This window comes from Aquarana catesbeiana, linkage group LG07 (assembly GCF_042186555.1).
Source record: "Aquarana catesbeiana isolate 2022-GZ linkage group LG07, ASM4218655v1, whole genome shotgun sequence".
NCBI classification, from domain to species: Eukaryota; Metazoa; Chordata; class Amphibia; order Anura; family Ranidae; genus Aquarana; species Aquarana catesbeiana.
The window spans coordinates 171,135,104-171,156,291 of record NC_133330.1 but is presented as its reverse complement, the minus strand read 5'-3'; the positions used below and the strand labels follow the sequence as shown (position 1 = coordinate 171,156,291).

The 21,188-nt window shown below is 43.0% G+C and overlaps 1 protein-coding gene across 1 annotated transcript in view; it reads left to right on the top strand.

The window, feature by feature from the left end:
- Positions 1-21,188, top strand: part of HMCN1 (hemicentin 1) — a 656,490-nt gene that overhangs the window by 241,415 nt on the left and 393,887 nt on the right. The window contains exons 46-47 of the mRNA XM_073592871.1: positions 7,230-7,397; positions 7,537-7,650. Coding sequence (XP_073448972.1) covers positions 7,230-7,397; positions 7,537-7,650 — 282 coding nt within the window. The remainder of the gene's footprint in view (positions 1-7,229; positions 7,398-7,536; positions 7,651-21,188) is intronic.

Sequence of the window (21,188 nt, the reverse complement as noted above, 5' to 3'; positions counted from 1 at the left end):
GTTTCCACTGCCTACCCACCTCCCAGTACCGCCCCTTTAGCCACTTCTAGCCACTTCAGCCCCGGAAGGTTTTACCCCCTTCCTGACCAGAGCACTTTTTACAATTCGGCACTGCGTCGCTTTAACTGCTAATTGCGCGGTCATGCAATGCTGTACCCAAACGAAATTTGTGTCCTTTTCTTCCCACAAATAGAGCTTTCTTTTGATGGTATTTGATCACCTCTGCCGTTTTTATTTTTTGCGCTATACACGGAAAAAGACCAAAAATTTTGAAAAAAAATGATATTTTCTACTTTTTGTTCTAAAAAAAATCCAATAAACTCAATTTTAGTCATACATTTAGGCCAAAATGTATTCGGCCACATGTCTTTGGTAAAAAAAATGTCAATAAGTGTTTATTTATGGGTATGCGCAAAAGTTATAGCGCCTACAAACTAGGGTACATTTTCTGGAATTTACACAGCCTTTAATTTATGACTGCCTATATCGTTTCTTGAGGTGCTAAAATGGCAGGGCAGTACAAAACCCCCACAAATTACCCCATTTTGAAAAGTAGACACCCCAAGGAAATTGCTGAGAGGCATGTTGAGCCCATTGAATATTCATTTTTTTTGTCCCAAGTGATTGAAAAAATTACAAAAAGTTGTCACTAAATGATATATTGCTCACACAGGCCATGGGCTTATGTGGAATTGCACCCCAAAATACATTTAGCTGCTTCTCCTGAGTATGGGGATACCACATGTGTGGGACTTTTTGGGAGCCTAGCCGCGTACGGGGCCCCCAATCACTGCCTTCAGGATTTCTAAGGGCGTACATTTTTGATTTTACTCCTCACTACCTATCACAGTTTTGAAGGCCATAAAATGCCCAGATGGCATAAACCCCCCCCAAATGACCCCATTTTGGAAAGTAGACACCCCAAGCTATTTGCTTTGAGGCATGTTAAGTCCATGGAATGTTTTATATTTTGACACAAGTTGCGGGAAAGTGACAAATTTTTTTTTTTTTGCACAAAGTTGTCACTAAATGATATATTGCTCACACAGGCCATGGGCATATGTGGAATTGCACCCCAAAATACATTTAGCTACTTCTCCTGAGTACGGGGATACCACTTGTGTGGGACTTTTTGGGAGCCTAGCCGCGTACGGGGCCCCGAAAACCAATCACCGCCTTCAGGATTTCTAAGGGTGTAAATTTTTGATTTCACTCTTCACTGCCTATCACAGTTTCGGAGGCCATGGAATGCCCAGGTGGCACAAACCCCCCCCAAATGACCCCATTTTGGAAAGTAGACACCCCAAGCTATTTGCTGAGAGGAATGGTGAGTATTTTGCAGCTCTCATTTGTTTTTGAAAATAAAGAAAGACGAGAAAAAACATTTTTTTTTTCTTTTTTCAATTTTCAAAACTTTGTGACAAAAAGTGAGGTCTGCAAAATACTCACTATACCTCTCATCAAATAGCTTGGGGTGTCTACTTTCCAAAATGGGGTCATTTGGGGGGGTTTTGCCACCTGGGCATCCCATGGCCTCCGAAACTGTGATAGGCAGTGAAGAGTGAAATCAAAAATTTACGGCCTTAGAAAGCCTGAAGGCGGTGCTTGGTTTTTGGGGTCCCGTACGCGGCTAGGCTCCCAAAAAGTCCCACACATGTGGTATCCCCGTACTCAGGAGAAGCAACAGAATGCATTTTGGGGTGTAATTTCACATATTCCCATGGCATGTTTGAGCAATATATCATTTAGTGACAACTTTGCGCAAAAAAAAATAAAAAAAATAAAAAATTGTCTCTTTCCCGCAACTTGTGTCACAATATAAAATATTCCATGGACTCGACATGCCTCTCAGCAAATAGCTTGGGGTGTCTACTTTCCAAAATGGGGTCATTTGGGGGGGTTTTGAACTGTCCTGGCATTTTATGCACAACATTTAGAAGCTTATGTCACACATCACCCACTCTTCTAACCACTTGAAGACAAAGCCCTTTCTGACACTTTTTGATTACATAAAAAAATAATTTTTTTTTGCAAGAAAATTACTTTGAACCCCCAAACATTATATATTTTTTTAAAGCAAATGCCCTACAGATTAAAATGGTGGGTGTTTCATTTTTTTTTTCACACAGTATTTGCGCAGCGATTTTTCAAACGCATTTTTTGGGGAAAAAACACACTTTTTAAAATTTTAATGCACTAAAACACACTATATTGCCCAAATGTTTGATGAAATAAAAAAGATGATCTTAGGCCGAGTACATGGATACCAAACATGACATGCTTTAAAATTGCACACAAACGTGCAGTGGCGACAAACTAAATACATTTTTAAAAGCCTTTAAAAGCCTTTAAAAGCCTTTACAGGTTACCACTTTAGATTTACAGAGGAGGTCTACTGCTAAAATTACTGCCCTCGATCTGACGTTCGCGGTGATACCTCACATGCATGGTGCAATTGCTGTTTACATTTGACGCCAGACCGACGCTTGCGTTCGCCTTTGCGCAAGAGCAGGGGGGACAGGGGTGCTTTTTTTTTTTTCTTTATTATTATTATTTTTTTATCTTATTTTAAAACTGTTCCTTTCATTTTTTTTTTTTAAATCATTTTTATTGTTATCTCAGGGAATGTAAATATCCCCTATCATAGCAATAGGTAGTGACAGGTACTCTTTTTTGAAAAAATTGGGGTCTATTAGACCCTAGATTTCTCCTCTGCCCTCAAAGCATCTGACCACACCAAGATCGGTGTGATAAAATGCTTTCCCAATTTCCCAATGGCGCTGTTTACATCCGGCGAAATCTAAGTCATAAAATGCTCGTAGCTTCCGGTTTCTTAGGCCATAGAGATGATTGGAGCCACTCTGGTCTCTGATCAGCTCTATGGTCAGCTGGCTGAATCACCGGCTGCATTCTCAGGTTCCCTGTTGAGACAGGAGAGCCAGAGAAAAACACGGAAGACGTTGAGGGGGGGCATTCCCTCCCACTGCTTGTAAAAGCAGTCTAGAGGCTAATTAGCCGCTAGGATTGCTTTTACATGAAAGCCGACCGCTGGCTGAAAAGAATGATACCAAGATGATACCTAAACCTGCAGGCATCATTCTGGTATAACCACTCAAAGTCGTGAATGGCGTACCTGAAGACAAAAAAATGGTTAACAATAAAGCACAGTAAACGGTAAAGTATAAAAAATTGCATACCTGAAAAGCAAACATGATAAAACATAATAACAATAAAACATTGCAGAATAGAATACAGTAAAAAAGAGCAGAACAATAGAGAGAATAGAGAGAGAAAGAACAATAAAACGACAACTATTATTTTTTATTTTATATTTTTGTTTGTGTTTTTTTTTTTTTTTTACACTTTTTTTTTGTAACTAACTTTTATAACTGTAACCGGTTCCAGGTTCGGGTCTCTCAAAATGCGATGGCATCTTGGGAGACCCTGTGAAAGTGTGCCTAGTCTGTGCAATGCTGTACTCTACGCTAATACTCAACTAGTGAATGGTAGCGTTCAAAACATTCACCAATGCAAAGACCAGGATTGTCAGGACAAGAGAGACAATAATAGCGGGTGTCACGCCTATATCCGCGCTTGCTGCAGACACGACATCTTTTTTGGGGGGGTTCGTTGGGTAGGGGTACTTGGGAGGACATAAAGAAAATGCCTCTCATGCAGCCGACTGCATTTGGTTGGGGATGTGAATGGGGGAAGTACGGGCGCTGCAGAAGTGGTGGGTTCCCAATTAGGATTGGCGAATGCAGCAGGAAGGGCATTATGGGCACGACGAGCCTGTGTTTGTCTTTTTGGCGGCAGCGGGACACTACTTGTGCTTGCCACCTCACCAGCTTGAACTGCACTTATGGGACTCGCCACGTCACCAAGTGTTACTGCAGTGCGGGTTTGACTACGACCGGGGTGTACTAGGCCGCTGGTGCTTGCCAGTTCACCAAAACGCTACAAAAAAAACTGTTAGCGATCGCAGGGATCAGGCCTGACTCTGCGAATGCTGCAGTTATGCGTTTAGTGTTTTGTAAGTGTCAGTGATCGATCGATACTGCACTTGGGTGGGCTGGGCTGGGCCGGGCGGAGGGGCAAAACGCAGGTGCTAGCAGGTATCTGGGCTGATCCCGCTAACACTGCGTTTGTGGGAACCCTAAACTGCTGGGGACGCTAGTATAGATCTGATCGGATCAGATATTGATCCGTTCAGATACTATACCACTAAGGGAGGTGTACGGTGCGTGCTTGGGTGTTAGCGGTACTGGCGCTAACCTGACGCTGCCTGGGGCTGGTGCTTGCCAGTTCACCAAAACGCTACCAAGAAAACTGTTAGTGATCGCACGGATCAGGCCTGACTCTGCGAACGCTGCAGTTATTTGTTTAGTGTTTTGTAAGTGACAGTGATTTATCGATACTGCACTTGGGTGGGCTGGGCTGGGCCGGGCGGAGGGGAAAAATGCAGGTGCTAGCGGGTATCTGGGCTGATCCCGCTAACACTGCGTTTTTGGGAACCCTAAACTGCTGGGGACGCTAGTATAGATCTGATCGGATCAGATATTGATCCGTACAGATACTATAGCACTAAGGGAGGCGTATGCTGCGTGCGTGGGTGTTAGCGGTACTGGCGCTAATCTGACGCTGCCTGGGGCGACGCATATCACCGCCGGGCGATCAGGGGGCTAAACCTTTATTCGGTAATAAACGGCGGGTGCCCTGACACTATAAAAAATAAACAAACTAACCAGCGTCACCCGTAACACTTATACGGTGATCAGTGGTGAAAGGGTTAACTAGGGGGCAATCAAGGGGTTAAAACATTTATTAGATAGTATATGGGGGTTCCTGACGCTATAAAACGCTGACGGCGAACCTAAATATTTACCTCACTAACTAGCGTCACCAGCGACACTAATACAGCGATCAGAAAAATGATCGCTTAGTGACACTGGTGACAGGGGGTGATCAAGGGGTTAAAACTTTATTAGGGGGGGTTAGGGGGGTACCCTAGACCTAAAGGGGGCTACCACTCACTGCCCTAACACTGTAACTGTCACAAACTGACACCAATCTGTAATCAGAAAAAAAAAAAAAAAATACTGCTTGGTGTCAGTTTGTGACGGGGGGGTGGTTGGGGGTGGATCGGGGGGCGATCGGGGGGGGGATCGGGGTGTTTTATGTGCCTGGCATGTTCTACTGTGTGTGTGTAGTGTTTTGTGCACTTACATGTCTTCTCTCCTCGGCGCTGGAACGGAAACTGCCAAGCCGAGGAGAGATGACATCACATCCTCTGCCTGTGTGAAACTACACACAGGCAGGGGAGGATTCCGATTGGCTGGGAGCGATCGCGAGGGGGGGGCCACGATCGGATGGTCTCCCCCTCGCCTCCCAACGCTCCCAGTGAAATGCCGACCACCGCTGGCACCGGGGGGGGTCCGATCGGACCCCCCGCCCGCGGGAGGCAGATCACGTACAGGTACGTGATTCTGCCTGCCCGTGCCATTCTGCCGACGTATATCTACGTTAGGCGGTCGGCAAGTGGTTAGAGAATACAAAACAAAGTATAATTTTGTGGTGCTAAGTAGTTTGTATGTAATTTGTTAATAATAAAAAAGCAGTAAAATAAATCCCCGGTAGCTAGCAACAATAGACCCCCAGGCAACAATGCCCCCCCTCCCCCCAGCAACAATAGATCCATCCCAGCAACAATAGACTCCCAATAGCCAGCATCAATAGATTCCCAGCAACAATGGACCCCATAGCACAAATAGATACACCCCAGGAACAATAGACTCCCAACAGCCAGCATCAATAGACCCTCCACCTGCCAGCAAGAATAGACCCCGCACTCAACAGTAGATCCCTCCCAGCAATGACTGACCCACCAGCAATAATACCCCCTTCAGCAATTATAGATCCCCCAGCAGCCAGCATCAATAGACCCTCCAGCACTCCTTGCCAATTAATACATTCAGTGCTGGAGGTGCCAGAACTGCATTCCCCCAAGTTCCCGCTGAAAAAAAGCCCTGCTGTTAACACTCTGGAAAACCTGTGTTGGGTTACTGTTAAAATATAGAAAAGATGTAATACATGAAATATTAACTGAGTCTTGAAGGACAACACCAATGACAACCTTTACACGGAAAGCATGGGCCTAAGGGTATTAATCCAGATGGACAATTTTAAATGTATTACTCAGTGTATTTCTTCTTTCTGTGTTTTTGCAGCCCCTTGCTTGAATATATGCCATATGGGTCAGACATCCTATGAACTGTTCTCCTGTCATACAAATATCTCTCCTGTCACACAAATATACAGGCACCAAGTTGCAAGAGGACTGCATTTTTTTTTTTTAGATTTATTGCAAAAAAGTACCATATGCTATACACACCAATGCATTGTCAGTCTTGCAATGTACACTACATCCACAATGAACAGTTGCCTATAGAATTGGCATGCATATTTGGATGAAAATGATTTTTCCTCCTCAGCTCTCAAGCCAAATTCTCCCCCGAATGCTGAGTGCAGGTGACCCACAGAGTCGTTACACTCCAAACACACTGGGAGGAAGAGCTGCCAATTACATCATTGCAATCCAGGTGCATTACACAGTTAGCCACAACAGCAGTCCCCTCTAGAAGGACTTCACCATCAAATGCGTTTCACCCAATAGGACGTTGTTGTGGATATTTCTGTGACTAAGTGTTATTGGGTGAAATGCATTAAGGGGGGATGGGGGATCTTTCATGTGGGGACTGCTGTTGTGGTTATCTGTGCAATGAAGCTAAATTGCAGTGACATTATTGGTGTGCAGCAGCTCTTTCTTCCCTTCTGGAATGTTTGTTTATAATGTTCTCAGAATATTGGTATTTGAGGTACAGTAAAACATCTCAAGGATAACTCCTGTTAGTGGCAAGAATGAAACTATGAGAGGCATATGGAGAGCACATCTTACTTACATAGTACATTCATTTATTTATTCAGGCATAGTGATGGTGCGTCAGACCATTAATTTATGATCCTCTGCACCAATCAGATTCAAACCTGCCTTGGAAGCTGTGATTGATGATACCAGAAAACCAGAAAAACATGCTGCAGTTTTTGTCAAATAAACATTTGTAACTCATTGATTTGTAAAATTGCTGCAACTGTACTTTAAATTTGTGAAAATACATGAATGGTATATTTATGTAGGCATTTTGTAAATTTCTCCTTTTTATTGATTTAAGTCCCTCCAAGAATTTTGGGATCATTTGAAGAGCATGAAAATGTAAGTGTGGTGGAGAGAAATCCAGTGACTTTAACATGTGAAGTATCGGGTATCCCACCACCCAAAATAACATGGTTCAAAGATGGTCAGCCCATTCACCCAAACAATACACCCCAAGTGATGTCAGGTATTTCAATTTATTTCCATATAAAGCCTCTGACAAATTCTATTTTATGTTGTACGATTTATATATCAACTCATATACAACATTTAACTTTATTTAACTTTCTGGTGTCCCTAAAATTACATGATATATTCTGTGACAGGTGGCATGACCTTACGGTTTGTGCACACAGCCCTCTCTGATGCTGGAAGATACCAGTGTGTTGTGTCCAATGCTGCTGGAGTGAAAAATAAAGAGTTCCACCTCAATGTATTAGGTATGTGATTGGTTAATGCTTCAAAACTTTCTAGTAAAAATATCTTTTAGGAATATATACATTTTGTCCCTAATAGTTTAATCTATTCTAAAGATATAACAGAGTTACTGTTTGATTCGCCCTTGCCAAAAATCTATTTTGGTCTAATCAGGTACCTGTCAATGTTTTAACCTAGCTTGAAAGGTCTTCTTTTACTTTGGAGTGTATGTTGGTTAGGGTCTTAAAGTGGTTGTAAAGGCTGAAGGTTTTTTTTTTACCTTCATGCATTTAAGGTAAAAATCATTTTGTGTGTAGCAGAGAATGTGTCAGAATAACACTAAAGGTGACTGGGCCCAGATTTCACCACATTTAAATTCTAATTTGAGTTATGACAAGACCACCCAGAAAATAGACAAGGTAGCAAAGTAAAATAAATAAAAAATAGTAAATTTATAATTTAAGAGGCTAGACTGTCCCTAAGACTCTAAAGTGGTCCTATCAAGCCCAAATTTGCTTGCAAGTCTTTGTTGCAAGAAATTAATCAACCCCCAATTAATGTTGGGTGAATGGTTCACGCCCAAACTTCGCTAGTTCGGGGGCTTGCCCGCCAAACACACAGTCAATTTGTTGTTGAGGAGCAGGGCCGGGAAGCCAGCCACCACGTCCTTAACAATGGATGAGTCATCAGCTGTCAGAAGGCTTCCCTATTAACAGCTGAAGGACAAAAAATGGCAGTAGAAAAAAAGAAAAAACAGAGTTGTGCCCCCCAAAATTCATACCAGATTCTTATCCAAGCATTCAGCCCAGCAGGTCAGGAAAGGGAGGGGGCGAGCGAGCGCCCCCCCCCGAACTATATCAGGCCACATGCCCTCAACATGGGGGCACTGCCCACCAAAGCACCTTGTCCCCGTGTTGATGGGGATAAGGGCCTCTTCCCCACAACCCTGGCTGGTGGTTCTGGGGGTCTGTGGGTGCGGGGGCTTATTCAGAATCTGAGAGTCTCTTTTAACAAGGGGGCCTCCAGAACCTGCTCCCCCATGTGAATGAGTATAGGGTACATAGTACCCCTATCTATTCACCAAAAAGTGAGTAAAAACCCTACATGAGTTTTTGACTAATCTATTAAAAACAAAAAAATTTAAAAATAATGTCCCCTGGTGTAGATCCATCATCAATCATGACACCTGCTGCACTGCCACACTCAAAAAAGAGAAAAAAAAAAGCTCAGCATGCGCCAAAGGCTTTTGCCACATGCCTGCTCCACCGTCTGACAGTTCTTAAATAGGTAAGGGGCGGGGCCACCCGGTGATGTCACCGGGTGGCACCACCTTCCTGTGACTTTGGTGGCCTGGCATGCACCAGTCCATGATGTTACAGATAAGCCTGTTGACAGCTGATAAATCATCGGTGGTTAAGGATGTGGTGGCCAGCTTCCTGGCCCGCTCTTTAACCTCCCTGGCGGTAATGCCGAGTGTGGCTCGGGGTTAAATTTCAGTACCAGAAGCGGTAACCCCGAACCACACTCGGGGTTACATCGTAGTATCCCTGTACTGTTACCTTGTCCCTACAATCCCCCCGATGTTTTCCCACTGTATCCTCCAGCTGTGTCCTCTGGCCAATACATCTGCCTTCCAAGTTCCCTTCCCTGTGAGCGCCATGACACAGGGGGCGGAGCCGGGCGGGAAATTCAAAAGAGTTCATAACAAACACACAATACATTGCAATCTGTTGGGATTACATTACTGTATCAAACCATTTCACCTTAGTTTTGTCCCTAGTGCTTTGTCCAGTGCCCTGCCTGCAGTTTTACCATTCTTTCTGCCTGGAAACTTGAGAATGTCCATGGCATCCAAAAAGCATCCCTTTAGGTCAAAAGTGGTTTTAGACCAGCTAGAAAACAGTGATAGTGAATTAGGATCACTTTCAGAAATGAGCAATAGTGATTCGTGGGGAAATTCGTCATCAGACACTAAAAGTGATGACATTGATGATTCTGCGACTGAGCTCAGTGATGTGTGAACTTGGTGCTCTATTGACTGTGGTATGGATCTGGTATGAAAGTAGACGTTGAACACGACAACCCCTTGGCATACTTACAATTATTTCTGACCGATGAGGTTATTGAAAAAATAGTTACTGAGACAAACCGGTATAAAGAGCAACGATTAGCTACTATGCATCAGAAGTTTCCAAGAAGCAGAAAGTGGGAACCAGTGACATTTGGAAATTTCTGGGCCTAATAATACTTCAGGGAGTGGTAGGGAAACCCCTGCAGAAGTGGTATTAGACAACTAATAAATTACTTTCTTAAATCTCCATTCTTTGGCACGGTCATATCAGAGTACAGATTTTCCTTGTTGATGAAGAATTTTATGAAACTACTCATCCTGCATCAAAACTAAAGAAATTTGGGAAGTATCTCAAATGATTCTAAAGAATTTCCAATGGAGCTATGTGCCAGAATGAAATGTCAGCATAGATGAAAGTCTAATGGTCTACAAAGGAAGGCTCAGCTGGGCACAGTACATTGCATCAAAGAGAGCACGATTTGGCATAAAATCCTACATGCTATGTGAATCGTCAACTGGCTACATTTGGAATTCAGTCATATACACTGGAAAAGGAACAAAATTCAATCCAAAATACAGCAACTATGGAATGGCAACGTCTTCTGTTCTTTCACTCATTGACCCATTGCTAAATCTGGGCTACTGCGTAACAACCGACAACTTTTATACATCTCCTGCACTTTATGAGTTTCTTCTGCAAAAGATGCCTATGGAACCGTTAGGGCTAACCAGCACAACATGCCGCCAATGTTTGGCAATAAGAAGCTGAAGACTGGAGAAATGGTTGCCTGGCAGAAAGACAAAATGATGGCACTGTGATGGCGTGACAAGAAAGATCTGTGCCTAATGAGTACAGTTCATAATATCTCCACTGTTATGGTACACATGAAAGGTGGGAAAGAAATCATGAAGCCACAAGTAGTGATAAACTACAATAACACCATGGGAGATGTCATCAGAGCTGACCAAGCAATGACATTCTACCCAGCAATGAGGAAACAGCAAAATAAGTACTACAAGATCTTCAGTCATCTTCTTGAGCAATGCTTGTGGAATGCCTGCAAGCCTGTGATTCATCCTGACTTCATTTGGAAAGTTGCCGAACGTATCTTTGTGAACCACCAAACACCATCAATGGCTCTGAATAGAGCTGGACATCGTGCTGTTGGCATTGTCAACTCGGAATGCCTGACTGGTCGTTACTTGATGTACTACATCCCACCAATCTAGAAAGGTGTCAGCACCTACAAAGATGTGTGTAGTTTGTTGCTCTAAGCCAGATGACAGTGGAAAGAAAATCAGAAAGGAAACCAGGTTCCATTGTCCTGATTGTGACATCAGACTTGGTGCAGTCCCATGTTTCAAAATTTTTCATACCCTGGATGTTTACTAAACCAATATGCAGTATCTAGTATTACAGTGACTAGTAATATTGCACCTTTTTTGGACAAGTTTCAGTGTTTTTGGTTTGATTACATTATTGAATAAAATGTATTATTATTATATTATTATTTTTTGTAATTATTTATAATTATTTATTATATTATAATTTATAATTTCATGTTTCAAACGTTATCATACCCAGGATGTCTACTAGACTCTTATTTGGACAAATTTAAGTGAGTTATTCCTAAGATTTACAGGCCTATAATATAAAACAACAAATTTCCATGCAAAACAATGTACCGCTTTGACATTAAAAAATGCTGGCATAATCAGACTGCCAGGGAGGTTAACAACCAGCTATACACAGGGTATTATGGAGAAGAAAAAATCATGCAAAATGTAAAATGCATGTAAAAACGCATCAAAAACACTTGCATTTTTGGTGTGGTCCATTGAACTCTATTACACGCAAAGCACAATCTTCTACCAGGAAAAAAGTCCCTGACCCTTTCCAAAAATGCTGAAAACTGCATAGATGTGAACGTGTACTGGCTAGCGGTAGCTGCAAACCATCTGAGGTGCCTGGCGGAATGTTTGTTTGAGGTAACAGCCAAAGACTTGTCTGAGGTCACCAGCAAAATGTTTGTCTGAGATAACCAGCTGAAGACTTGCCAGAGGTGACTGGGAAAACATTTCTCTGAGGTAACCGACTAAAGTCTTGTCTGGTGTGACTGGCAGATATTATAGACCATTCCAAATGGCTGGTGGTTCTGCCCAGAGGAGCTGGAGACTCCCTATTCAGAGAGGTAGGCCACAATGGAGAACGGAAAGTCCCCATTAACTCGGAGCTCCAGGTCAGGCACATACTCTCCCTGCTCTTGTCTCACGCTCCACCAAAAACCTTCTGGAGCTGCTTGTTGTTATTTTTCTTTCCTCTGCCCCTTCCCCCAGCCGTAAAGCCCTATGAGAGATGTAGTTTCCATTTGGGGTGGAGCAGTGTGTCCATCAATTAAAGTATCAATTAAAGTATCTCCTACAGATGATCCAACACCAGTCAATAAGGTGAGCTGACACTAACAGTTCACCGAGGTTCAGCTAACAGTCTTGCTGAGACATATTTCCCCACAAACATTTCTAGAAAGATGAAAGACATGTATTTAATGAAACCATAGACTGTGTGTCCACCCCAAAATGGTGGAACTCTCAGCGGGACTTTGGACTTTGTGTGTAGGTATGTGAGGAAGCGTGGGGATAGCTGGAAAGGTGAATGGAGGACAAAGGAGGTCATTTGGCAGGAGGCTGTTGAGGGCTGAGGATGGCGGGCAGGGAAGCTCTGCACTTATAGTTCAACTAGCACCTATCTATATAAAAGTATATATGCAAATACTATGCAATCAAACAATGGGGTTGATTTACTAAAGGGAAATAGACTGTGCACTTTTGAAAGTGCAGTTGCATTGTGTGAATGCAGTTGCTCCAGAGCTTAGTAAATGAGGCAGAGCTCTGCTGATATGCATCATCCAATCATGTGCAAGCAAAAATTATATTTTTTTATTTTCCTTGCATGTAATTGGGTATTCTTTGCAAAGTGAAGCTTTAACTCATTCACTAAGTTTTGCAGCAACTGCACTTCAGAGTGCAACCTCACTTTAAAAAGTGCATAGTCTATTTGTCTTTAGTAAATCCACTCCAATGTCTCACCATGGAATATATAAACATTTAAAAGTTGAAATAGTACAAACAGTACAAAATGACAGTTGTGCAAGTGAGGATTCAAGTGTTCATGATTATGATAGCTTAAGAGAGAACCTGTTCTTAAAGTGGTATTAAACTCAAAAACAGCAATTTAATATATTGTAGTTTACCAATTCTTTGAGGTGGTGGCTTCATTAGCTTCCTTTTTTCCCTTTACTTTCAGCTGGTGATCAGGCCAGTAAGTCTGTTTTATTTTTCTACTTCCTTTAACAGACCAAGTTGTCCACCAAAAGTGTCAGTTAGAGGGTTGAGACAAATCATTTAACACTGACAAGAGTGCTTACAATGGTCAGATTTTTTTCAGTTTTGTAGAACTGTTATCCCAAAAGGTTTTACATATATATAATTATCAGGAAGAGGCCCTTGTTCTCATTACCATGGAGACAAGATGCCTTGCCAGGGGTTCCCTGCCTGGCAGGGAACCCCCCCATTGAAGGAATGTGACCTTGTATGGTTCAGGATGGGGGACCACCCTCATCTCCCCTCCTTCCTGCATGCTTAGACAACGGTCCAGTATGGATGTCTTGGGTGGCACAGTATTTTTTCCCTTGATTTTTGCGTGAGGTTCCCCCTTAAAATCCATACCAGACCTGAAGGATCTTGTTGAAAAAAATTTGGTGGGAGGGAGATTATTTTGTGTGTGCACGTCCTCATTAACATCTACACCAGACCCTCATCTAGCATAATGATCTCTCATAGATAAAGAAAATTCCCAGTTGCTTTGTTTACAAGCATAACAAAGCAGCTGGGAGTTGTCATTTTGCCAGCAATTTAAACACACCTTTTCCTTTGTAAATGTCATTGGGCCTTTAGTTGGTAGTGCACATTGCACAAAGGATCAGGGTATCCCCCAGACATATTAATTAATAGTGTTTTGCATTTTCAATGTTTTACTTTAACTATTATGAAAATCACTGCTCCCAACCAAACTACATATTTTATTTTTTTTTGGCTTTGGTATAGATTACCCATGGCAGTGCCCAGTCCCCATGCCATTTTTAACAGTACTTTAGCAAACAGAAAACAACGACTCCTGCGCACAGGTGGATCACCATATAGAGATGCGTCAACACAGGCTTTGCTGCCCTCAAGGATGGGGAATCCTAGTACAAACCGAAATAAAAGAAAAACAGGGGCGCACCAGCCTTGTGTATTAACTTTTTTAAAAAAAATTATTAAAATAATTAAAAGAAACAACTCACAAGCAATGGGTGGAAGAGGCACAACACGAAGTGTACCGACAGCCAGCATGCGACTTTAGGATAAGCGATGCCTTGCAAAGATCGTGGAGAGATGCATACACATTACAATAAGCTAACGCGTTTCGAAGGGAGAGTCCCTTCTTCATCAGAGCTATGCAATCCTAGCATAGCTCTGATGAAGAAGGGACCCTCCCTTCGAAACGCGTTAGCTTATTGTGATGTGTGTGCATCTCTCCACAATCTTTGGAAGGCATCGCTTATCCTAAAGTCGCATGCTGGCAAAACTTCGTGTTGTGCCTCTTCCACCCATTGCTTGTGAGTTGTTTCTTTTAATTATTTTAATAATTTTTTTTTAAAAAGTTAATACACAAGGCTGGTGCGCCCCTGTTTTTCTTTTATTTCCATTTTTAACAGTCCCTTGGCTATCAGCCTAGAAAATTGCCAGACTAGTTTTTTTTTAACTGTAGCACCCTTTAATTAGGTAGGTGCTAGAGTTGAGATTTTTGTAAGTGCAGGTAAATTTAGGCAGGCCTAGCTGAAAATTAGGCCTGTTTGTTTTGATCTGTGTTTTGGAGTGGTTTGGAGTAGGCTGGTGATTTACAGCTAGTTTCATCTTTTGGTTACCTGCCTTCTGCTCCTAGAGGCTTCTAGAAGGAAGGAGTGGAAGAAAGGTGGTGCTGACTGGGGTGTTCTGAGGAGCCCTGACCAATCCCCAAACTGGATTGGCAGGGGGCAGGCCTCCTTAAATACCTAGCATCAGCCCAGCTGGTAGGAGTTGTTCGGGTGGATGGAGTATTAGGCTGTCAGGACTAGGGATGAGCTTCGAGTTCGAGTTGAACCCATGTTCGACTCGAACATCGCATGTTCAACCGTTCATTGAATTGCGAACGATATGGCCCGTTCACGCCAAATTCTAGTGGCGCGTCATGGCCCATCATTCACTGCGGCATCGCAGTGCATTGCTGGCTGATGATTGGCCAAGCATGCACTATGACCCGCATGCTTGGCCAATCACAGCTCCGTCTGTACAGAGAGCCGTAATTGGCTAAAGCCAGGAACGCTTTGGCCAATTATGGCTCAGGGGGTTTAGAACACGCCCCACACTATATAAGATTGCCTGCACGTCGGCCATGTGTAGTGTGTTCCAGCATTGAGAGAGAGATAGAGAGACAGTGTCATTTGATTTAAGTTAGAGTAGGCACTCGAGTCAGTTAGCTGCACTTACAGTGTATTGTGTATATATATGCATCCTAGGTGTTGTGTGTGTGTATATATATATATATATATATATATATAGCTAGATCCGTTCCTGTTATTCTCTTCCTTCTGACAGGCAGGTAGGTATTTTTACAGTATTTACAGCTACCTGAAGAAAATTGCTGGTGTTCTTCTGATCCTATTAGTCCTATTAGCTACAGTATTTGAAGTTAGTGTAGTGCGTCCTCTGCACAGTGTGCACCTAAAGCTACCTGAAGAAAATTGGTGGTGTTCTTCTGATCCTATTAGTACCGCAGGTAGCTGCCGTATTTACCAGTTAGTGTAGTGCGTCCTCTGCACAGTGTGCACCTGAAGTTACCTGAAGAAAATTGGTGGTGTTCTTCTGATCCTATTAGTACCGCAGGCAGCTGCAGTATTTAAAAGTTAGTGTAATGTGTCCTCTGCACAGTGTGCAACTAAAGCTACCTGAAGAATATTGGTGGTGTTCTTCTAATCCTATTAGTACCGCAGGCAGCTGTAGTATTTACAAGTTAGTGTAGTGCGTCCTCTGCACAGTGTGCACCTAAAGCTACCTGAAGAAAATTGGTGGTGTTCTTCTGATCCTATTAGTACCGCAGGCAGCTGTAGTATTTACAAGTTATGCCCCGTACACACGGTCGGACACTGATTGGACATTCCGACAACAAAATCCATGCAATTTTTCCAACGGATGTTGGCTAAAACTTGTCTTGCATACACACGATTACACAAAGTTGTCGGAAAATCCGATCATTCTAAACGCGGTGAAGTAAAACACGTACATTGGGACTATAAATGGGGCAGTAGCCAATAGCTTTCGTCTCTTAATTTATTCTGAGCATGTGTGGCACTTTGTGTGTCGGATTTGTGCACACACGATCGGAATTTCCGAGAACGGATTTTGTTGTCTGAAAATTTTATAGCAAGCTCTCAAACTTTGTGTGTCGGAAATTCCGATGGAAAATGTGTGATGGAGCCCACACATAGTCGGAATTTCCAACAAGGTCCTATCACACATTTTCCATCGGAAAATCCGACCTTGTGTACAGGGCATTAGTGTAGTGCGTCCTCTGCATGGTGTGCACCTAAAGCTACCTGAAGAAAATTGGTGGTGTTCTTCTGATCCTATTAGTACCACAGGCAGCTGCAGTATTTACAAGTTAGTGTGCACCTAAAGCTACCTGAAGAAAATTGGTGGTGTTCTTCTGATCCTATTAGCACTGCAGGCAGCTGCAGTATTTACAGATAGTGTTGTGCGTTCTCTGCACAGTGTGCACCTAAAGCTACCTGAAGAAAATTGGTGGTGTTCTTCTGATGCTATTAGTACCGCAGGCAGCTGCAGTATTTACAAGTTAGTGTAGTGCATTCTTTGCACAGTGTGCATCTAAAGCTACCTGAAGAAAATTGGTGGTGTTCTTCTGATCTTATTAGTACCACAGGCAGCTGTAGTATTTACAAGTTAGTGTAGTGCATCCTCTGCACAGTGTGCACCTAAAGCTACCTGAAGAAAATTGGTGGTGTTCTTCTGATCCTATTAGTACCGCAGGCAGCTGCATTATTTACAAGTTAGTGTAGTGCGTGCTCTGCACAGTGTGCGCCTAAAGCTACCTGAAGAAAATTGGTGGTGTTCTTCTGATTGTATTAGTACCGCAGGCAGCTGTAGTATTTACAAGTTAGTGTAGTGCGTCCTCTGCACAGTGTGCACCTAAAGCTACCTGAAGAAAATTGCTGTTGTTCTGATCCTATTAATACCACAGGCAGGCAGCTACAGTATTTACAGTTACTGTACTGCGTCCTCTGCACAGTGTGCACCTAAAGCTACCTGAAGACAATTGGTGGTGTTCTTCTGATCCTATTAGTACCACAGGCAGGCAGCTGCAGTATTTACAGTTAGTGTACTGCGTCCTCTGCACAGTGTGCACCTAAAGCTACCTGAAGAAAATTGGTGGTGTTCTTCTGATCCTATTAGTACCACAGGCAGGCAGCTGCAGTATTTACAGTTAGTGTACTGCTTCCTATGCACAGTGTGCACCTAAAGCTACCTGAAGACAATTGCTGATGTTCTGCTCCTATTAATACCACAGACAGGCAGCTGCAGTATTTACAGTTAGTGTACTGTGTCCTCTGTACAGTGTGCACCTAAAGCTACCTAAAGAAAATTAGTGGTGTTCTTCTGATCCTATTGGTATCGCAGGCAGCTGTAGTATTTACAAGTTATGCCCCGTACACATGGTCGGACATTGATCGGACATTCCGACAACAAAATCCATGGATTTTTTCCGACGGATGTTGGTTCAAACTTGTCTTGCATACACACGGCACACAGAGTTGTCGGAAAATCTGATTGTTCTAAACGCGGTGACGTAAAACACGTACGTCAGGACTATAAACAGGGCAGTAGCCAATAGCTTTCATCTCTTAATTTATTCTGAGCATGCGTGGCACTTTGAGCGTCGGATTTGTGTATACACGATCGTAATTTCCGACAACGAATTTTGTTGTCGGAAAATTTTATAGCAAGTTCTCAAACTTTGTGTGTCGGAAATTCCGATGGAAAATGTGTGATGGAGCCCACAAACGGTCAGAATTTCTGACAACAAGGTCCTATCACACATTTTCCATCGGAAAATCCGACCATGTGTACAGGGCATTAGTGTAGTGCGTCCTCTGCACGGTGTGCACCTAAAGCTACCAGAAGAAAATTGGTGGTGTTCTTCTGACCCTAATAGTACCGCAGGCAGCTGTAGTATTTACAAGTTAGTGTAGTGCGTCCTCTGCACAGTGTGCACCTAAAGCTACCTGAAGAAAATAGCTGTTGTTCTGATCCTATTAATACCACAGGCAGGCAGCTACAGTATTTACAGTTAGTGTATTGTGTCTCTGCACAGTGTGCACCTAAAGCTACCTGAAGAAAATTGGTGGTGTTCTTCTGATCCTATTAGTACCACAGGCAGGCAGCTGCAGTGTTTACCAGTGATGGGAGTAAGTCACACATGTGCAAGTCACAAGCAAGTCTCAAGTCTTAACCTTCAAGTCACAAGCAAGTCCCAAGTTACTGTGGCGAAAAGCAAGCAAGTCAAGTCGAGTCCCTGCTAGAAGTCAAGCAAGTCAAGTCAAGTCATTTATTTTGGTCAAGTCACAAATTAAGTCAAAATACCAATCTACCCCGAAGCCGGGACTCGGGGGGAGCTTTCTTTTGTGGGGGGGTGGCTTTTGCCTAGGCCAAGACACAGCACTGGTGGTGCCAAGTCATTGCAAGTCAAATAGCCCAAGTCAAAATCAAGTCGCAAGTCATTAGTGGCAAGTCAAAGTCAAGTCGAGTCATTTATTTAATTTTGTCAAGCAAGTCGCAAGTCCTCAAACAGGTGACTCGAGTCTGACTCGAGTCAAGTCATGTGACTCAAGTCCCCCACCTCTGGTGTTTACAGTTAGTGTACTGTGTCTTCTGCACAGTGTGCACCTAAAGCTACATGAAGAAAATTGGTAGTGTTCTTCTAAACCTATTAGTACCACAGGCAGGCATCTGCAGTATTTACAGTTAGTTTACTGTGTCCTCTGCACAGTGTGCACCTAAAGCTACCTGAAGACAATTGCTGTTTTTCTGCTCCTATTAGTACCGCAGGCAGCTGTAGTATTTACAAGTTAGTATAGTGCATCCTCTGCACGGTGTGCACCTAAAGCTACCTGAAGCAAATTGTTGGTGTTCTTCTGACCCTAATAGTACCGCAGCCAGCTGTAGTATTTACAAGTTAGTGTAGTGCGTCCTCTGCACAGTGTGCACCTAAAGCTACCTGAAGAAAATTGGTGGTGTTCTTCTGATCCTCTAGTACCGCAGGCAGTTGCAGTATTTACAAGTTAGTGTAGTGCGTCTTCTGCACAGTGTGCACCTATAGCTACCTGAAGAAAATTGCTGTTGTTCTGATCCTATTAATACCACAGGCAGGCAGCTACAGTATTTACAGTTAGTGTATTGTGTCCTCTGCACAGTGTGCACCTAAATCTACCTGAAGAAAATTGGTGGTGTTCTTCTGATCCTCTAGTACCGCAGGCAGCTGCAGTATTTACAAGTTAGTTTAGTGAGTTTTCTGCACAGTGTGCACCTAAAGCTACCTGAAGAAAATTGGTGGTGTTCTTCTGATCCTATTAGTACCGCAGGCAGCTGCAGTATTTACAAGTTAGTGTAGTGTGTGCTCTGCACAGTGTGCGCCTAAAGCTACCTGAAGAAAATTGGTGGTGTTCTTCTGATCGTATTAGTACCGCAGGCAGCTGTAGTATTTACAAGTTAGTGTAGTGCATCCTCTGCACAGTGTGCACCTAAAGCTACATTAAGAGACAATTGCTGTTGTTCTGCTTCTATTAGTACCACAGGCAGGTAGCTACAGTATTTACAGTTAGTGTACTGTGTCCTCTGCACAGTGTGCACCTAAAGCTACCTGAAGAAAATTGGTGGTGTTCTTCTGATCCTATTAGTACCCAAGGGAGGCAGCTGCAGTATTTACAGTTAGTGTACTGTGTCTTCTGTACAGTGTGCACCTAAAGCTACATGAAGAAAATTGGTGGTGTTCTTCTAAACCTATTAGTACCACAGGCAGGCAGCTGCAGTATTTACAGTTAGTGTACTGCATCCTCTGCACAGTGTGCACCTAAAGCTACCTGAAGACAATTGCTGTTTTTCTGCTCCTATTAATACCACAGGTAGGCAGCTACATTATTTACAGTTAGTGTACTGTGTCCTCTGCACAGTGTGCACCTAAAGCTACCTGAAGAAAATTGGTGGTGTTCTTCTGATCCTCTAGTACCACAGGCAGTTGCAGTATTTACAAGTTAGTGTAGTGCGTCTTCTGCACAGTGTGCACCTATAGCTACCTGAAGAAAATTGCTGTTGTTCTGATCCTATTAATACCACAGGCAGGCAGCTACAGTATTTACAGTTAGTGTATTGTGTCCTCTACACAGTGTGCACCTAAATCTACCTGAAGAAAATTGGTGGTGTTCTTCTGATCCTCTAGAACCGCAGGCAGCTGCAGTATTTACAAGTTAGTGTAGTGCATCCTCTGCACAGTGTGCACCTAAAGCTACATGAAGACAATTGCTGTTGTTCTGCTTCTATTAGTACCACAGGCAGGTAGCTACAGTATTTACAGTTAGTGTACTGTGTCCTCTGCACAGTGTGCACCTAAATCTACCTGAAGAAAATTGGTGGTGTTCTTCTGGTCCTATTAGTACCCAAGGGAGGCAGCTGCAGTATTTACAGTTAGTGTACTGTGTCTTCTGTACAGTGTGCACCTAAAGCTACATGAAGAAAATTGGTGGTGTTCTTCTAAACCTATTAGTACCACAGGCAGGCAGCTGCAGTATTTACAGTTAGTGTACTGCGTCCTCTGCACAGTGTGCACCTAAAACTACCTGAAGACAATTGCTGTTTTTCTGCTCCTATTAATACCACAGGCAGGCAGCTACATTATTTACAGTTAGTGTACTGTGTCCTCAGCACAGTGTGCACCTAAAGCAACCTGAAGAAAACTGGTGGTGTTCTTTTGATCCTATTAGTACCGCAGGCAGCTGCAGTATTTACAAGTTAATGTAGTGCGTCCTTTGCACAGTGTGCACCTAAAGCTACCTGAAGAAAATTGGTGGTGTTCTTCTGATCCTATTAGTACCACAGGCAGCTGCATTATTTACAAGTTAGTGTAGTGCGTCCTCTGCACAGTGTGCAGCTAAAGCTACCTGAAGAAAATTGGTGGTTTTCTTCTGATCCTATTAGTACGGCAGGCAGCTGCAGTATTTACAGTTAGTGTACTGCGTCCTCTGCATAGTGTGCACCTAAAGCTACATGAAGACAATTGCTGTTGTTCTGATCCTAATAATACCATAGGCAGGCAGTTATAGTATTTACAGTTAGTGTACTGCG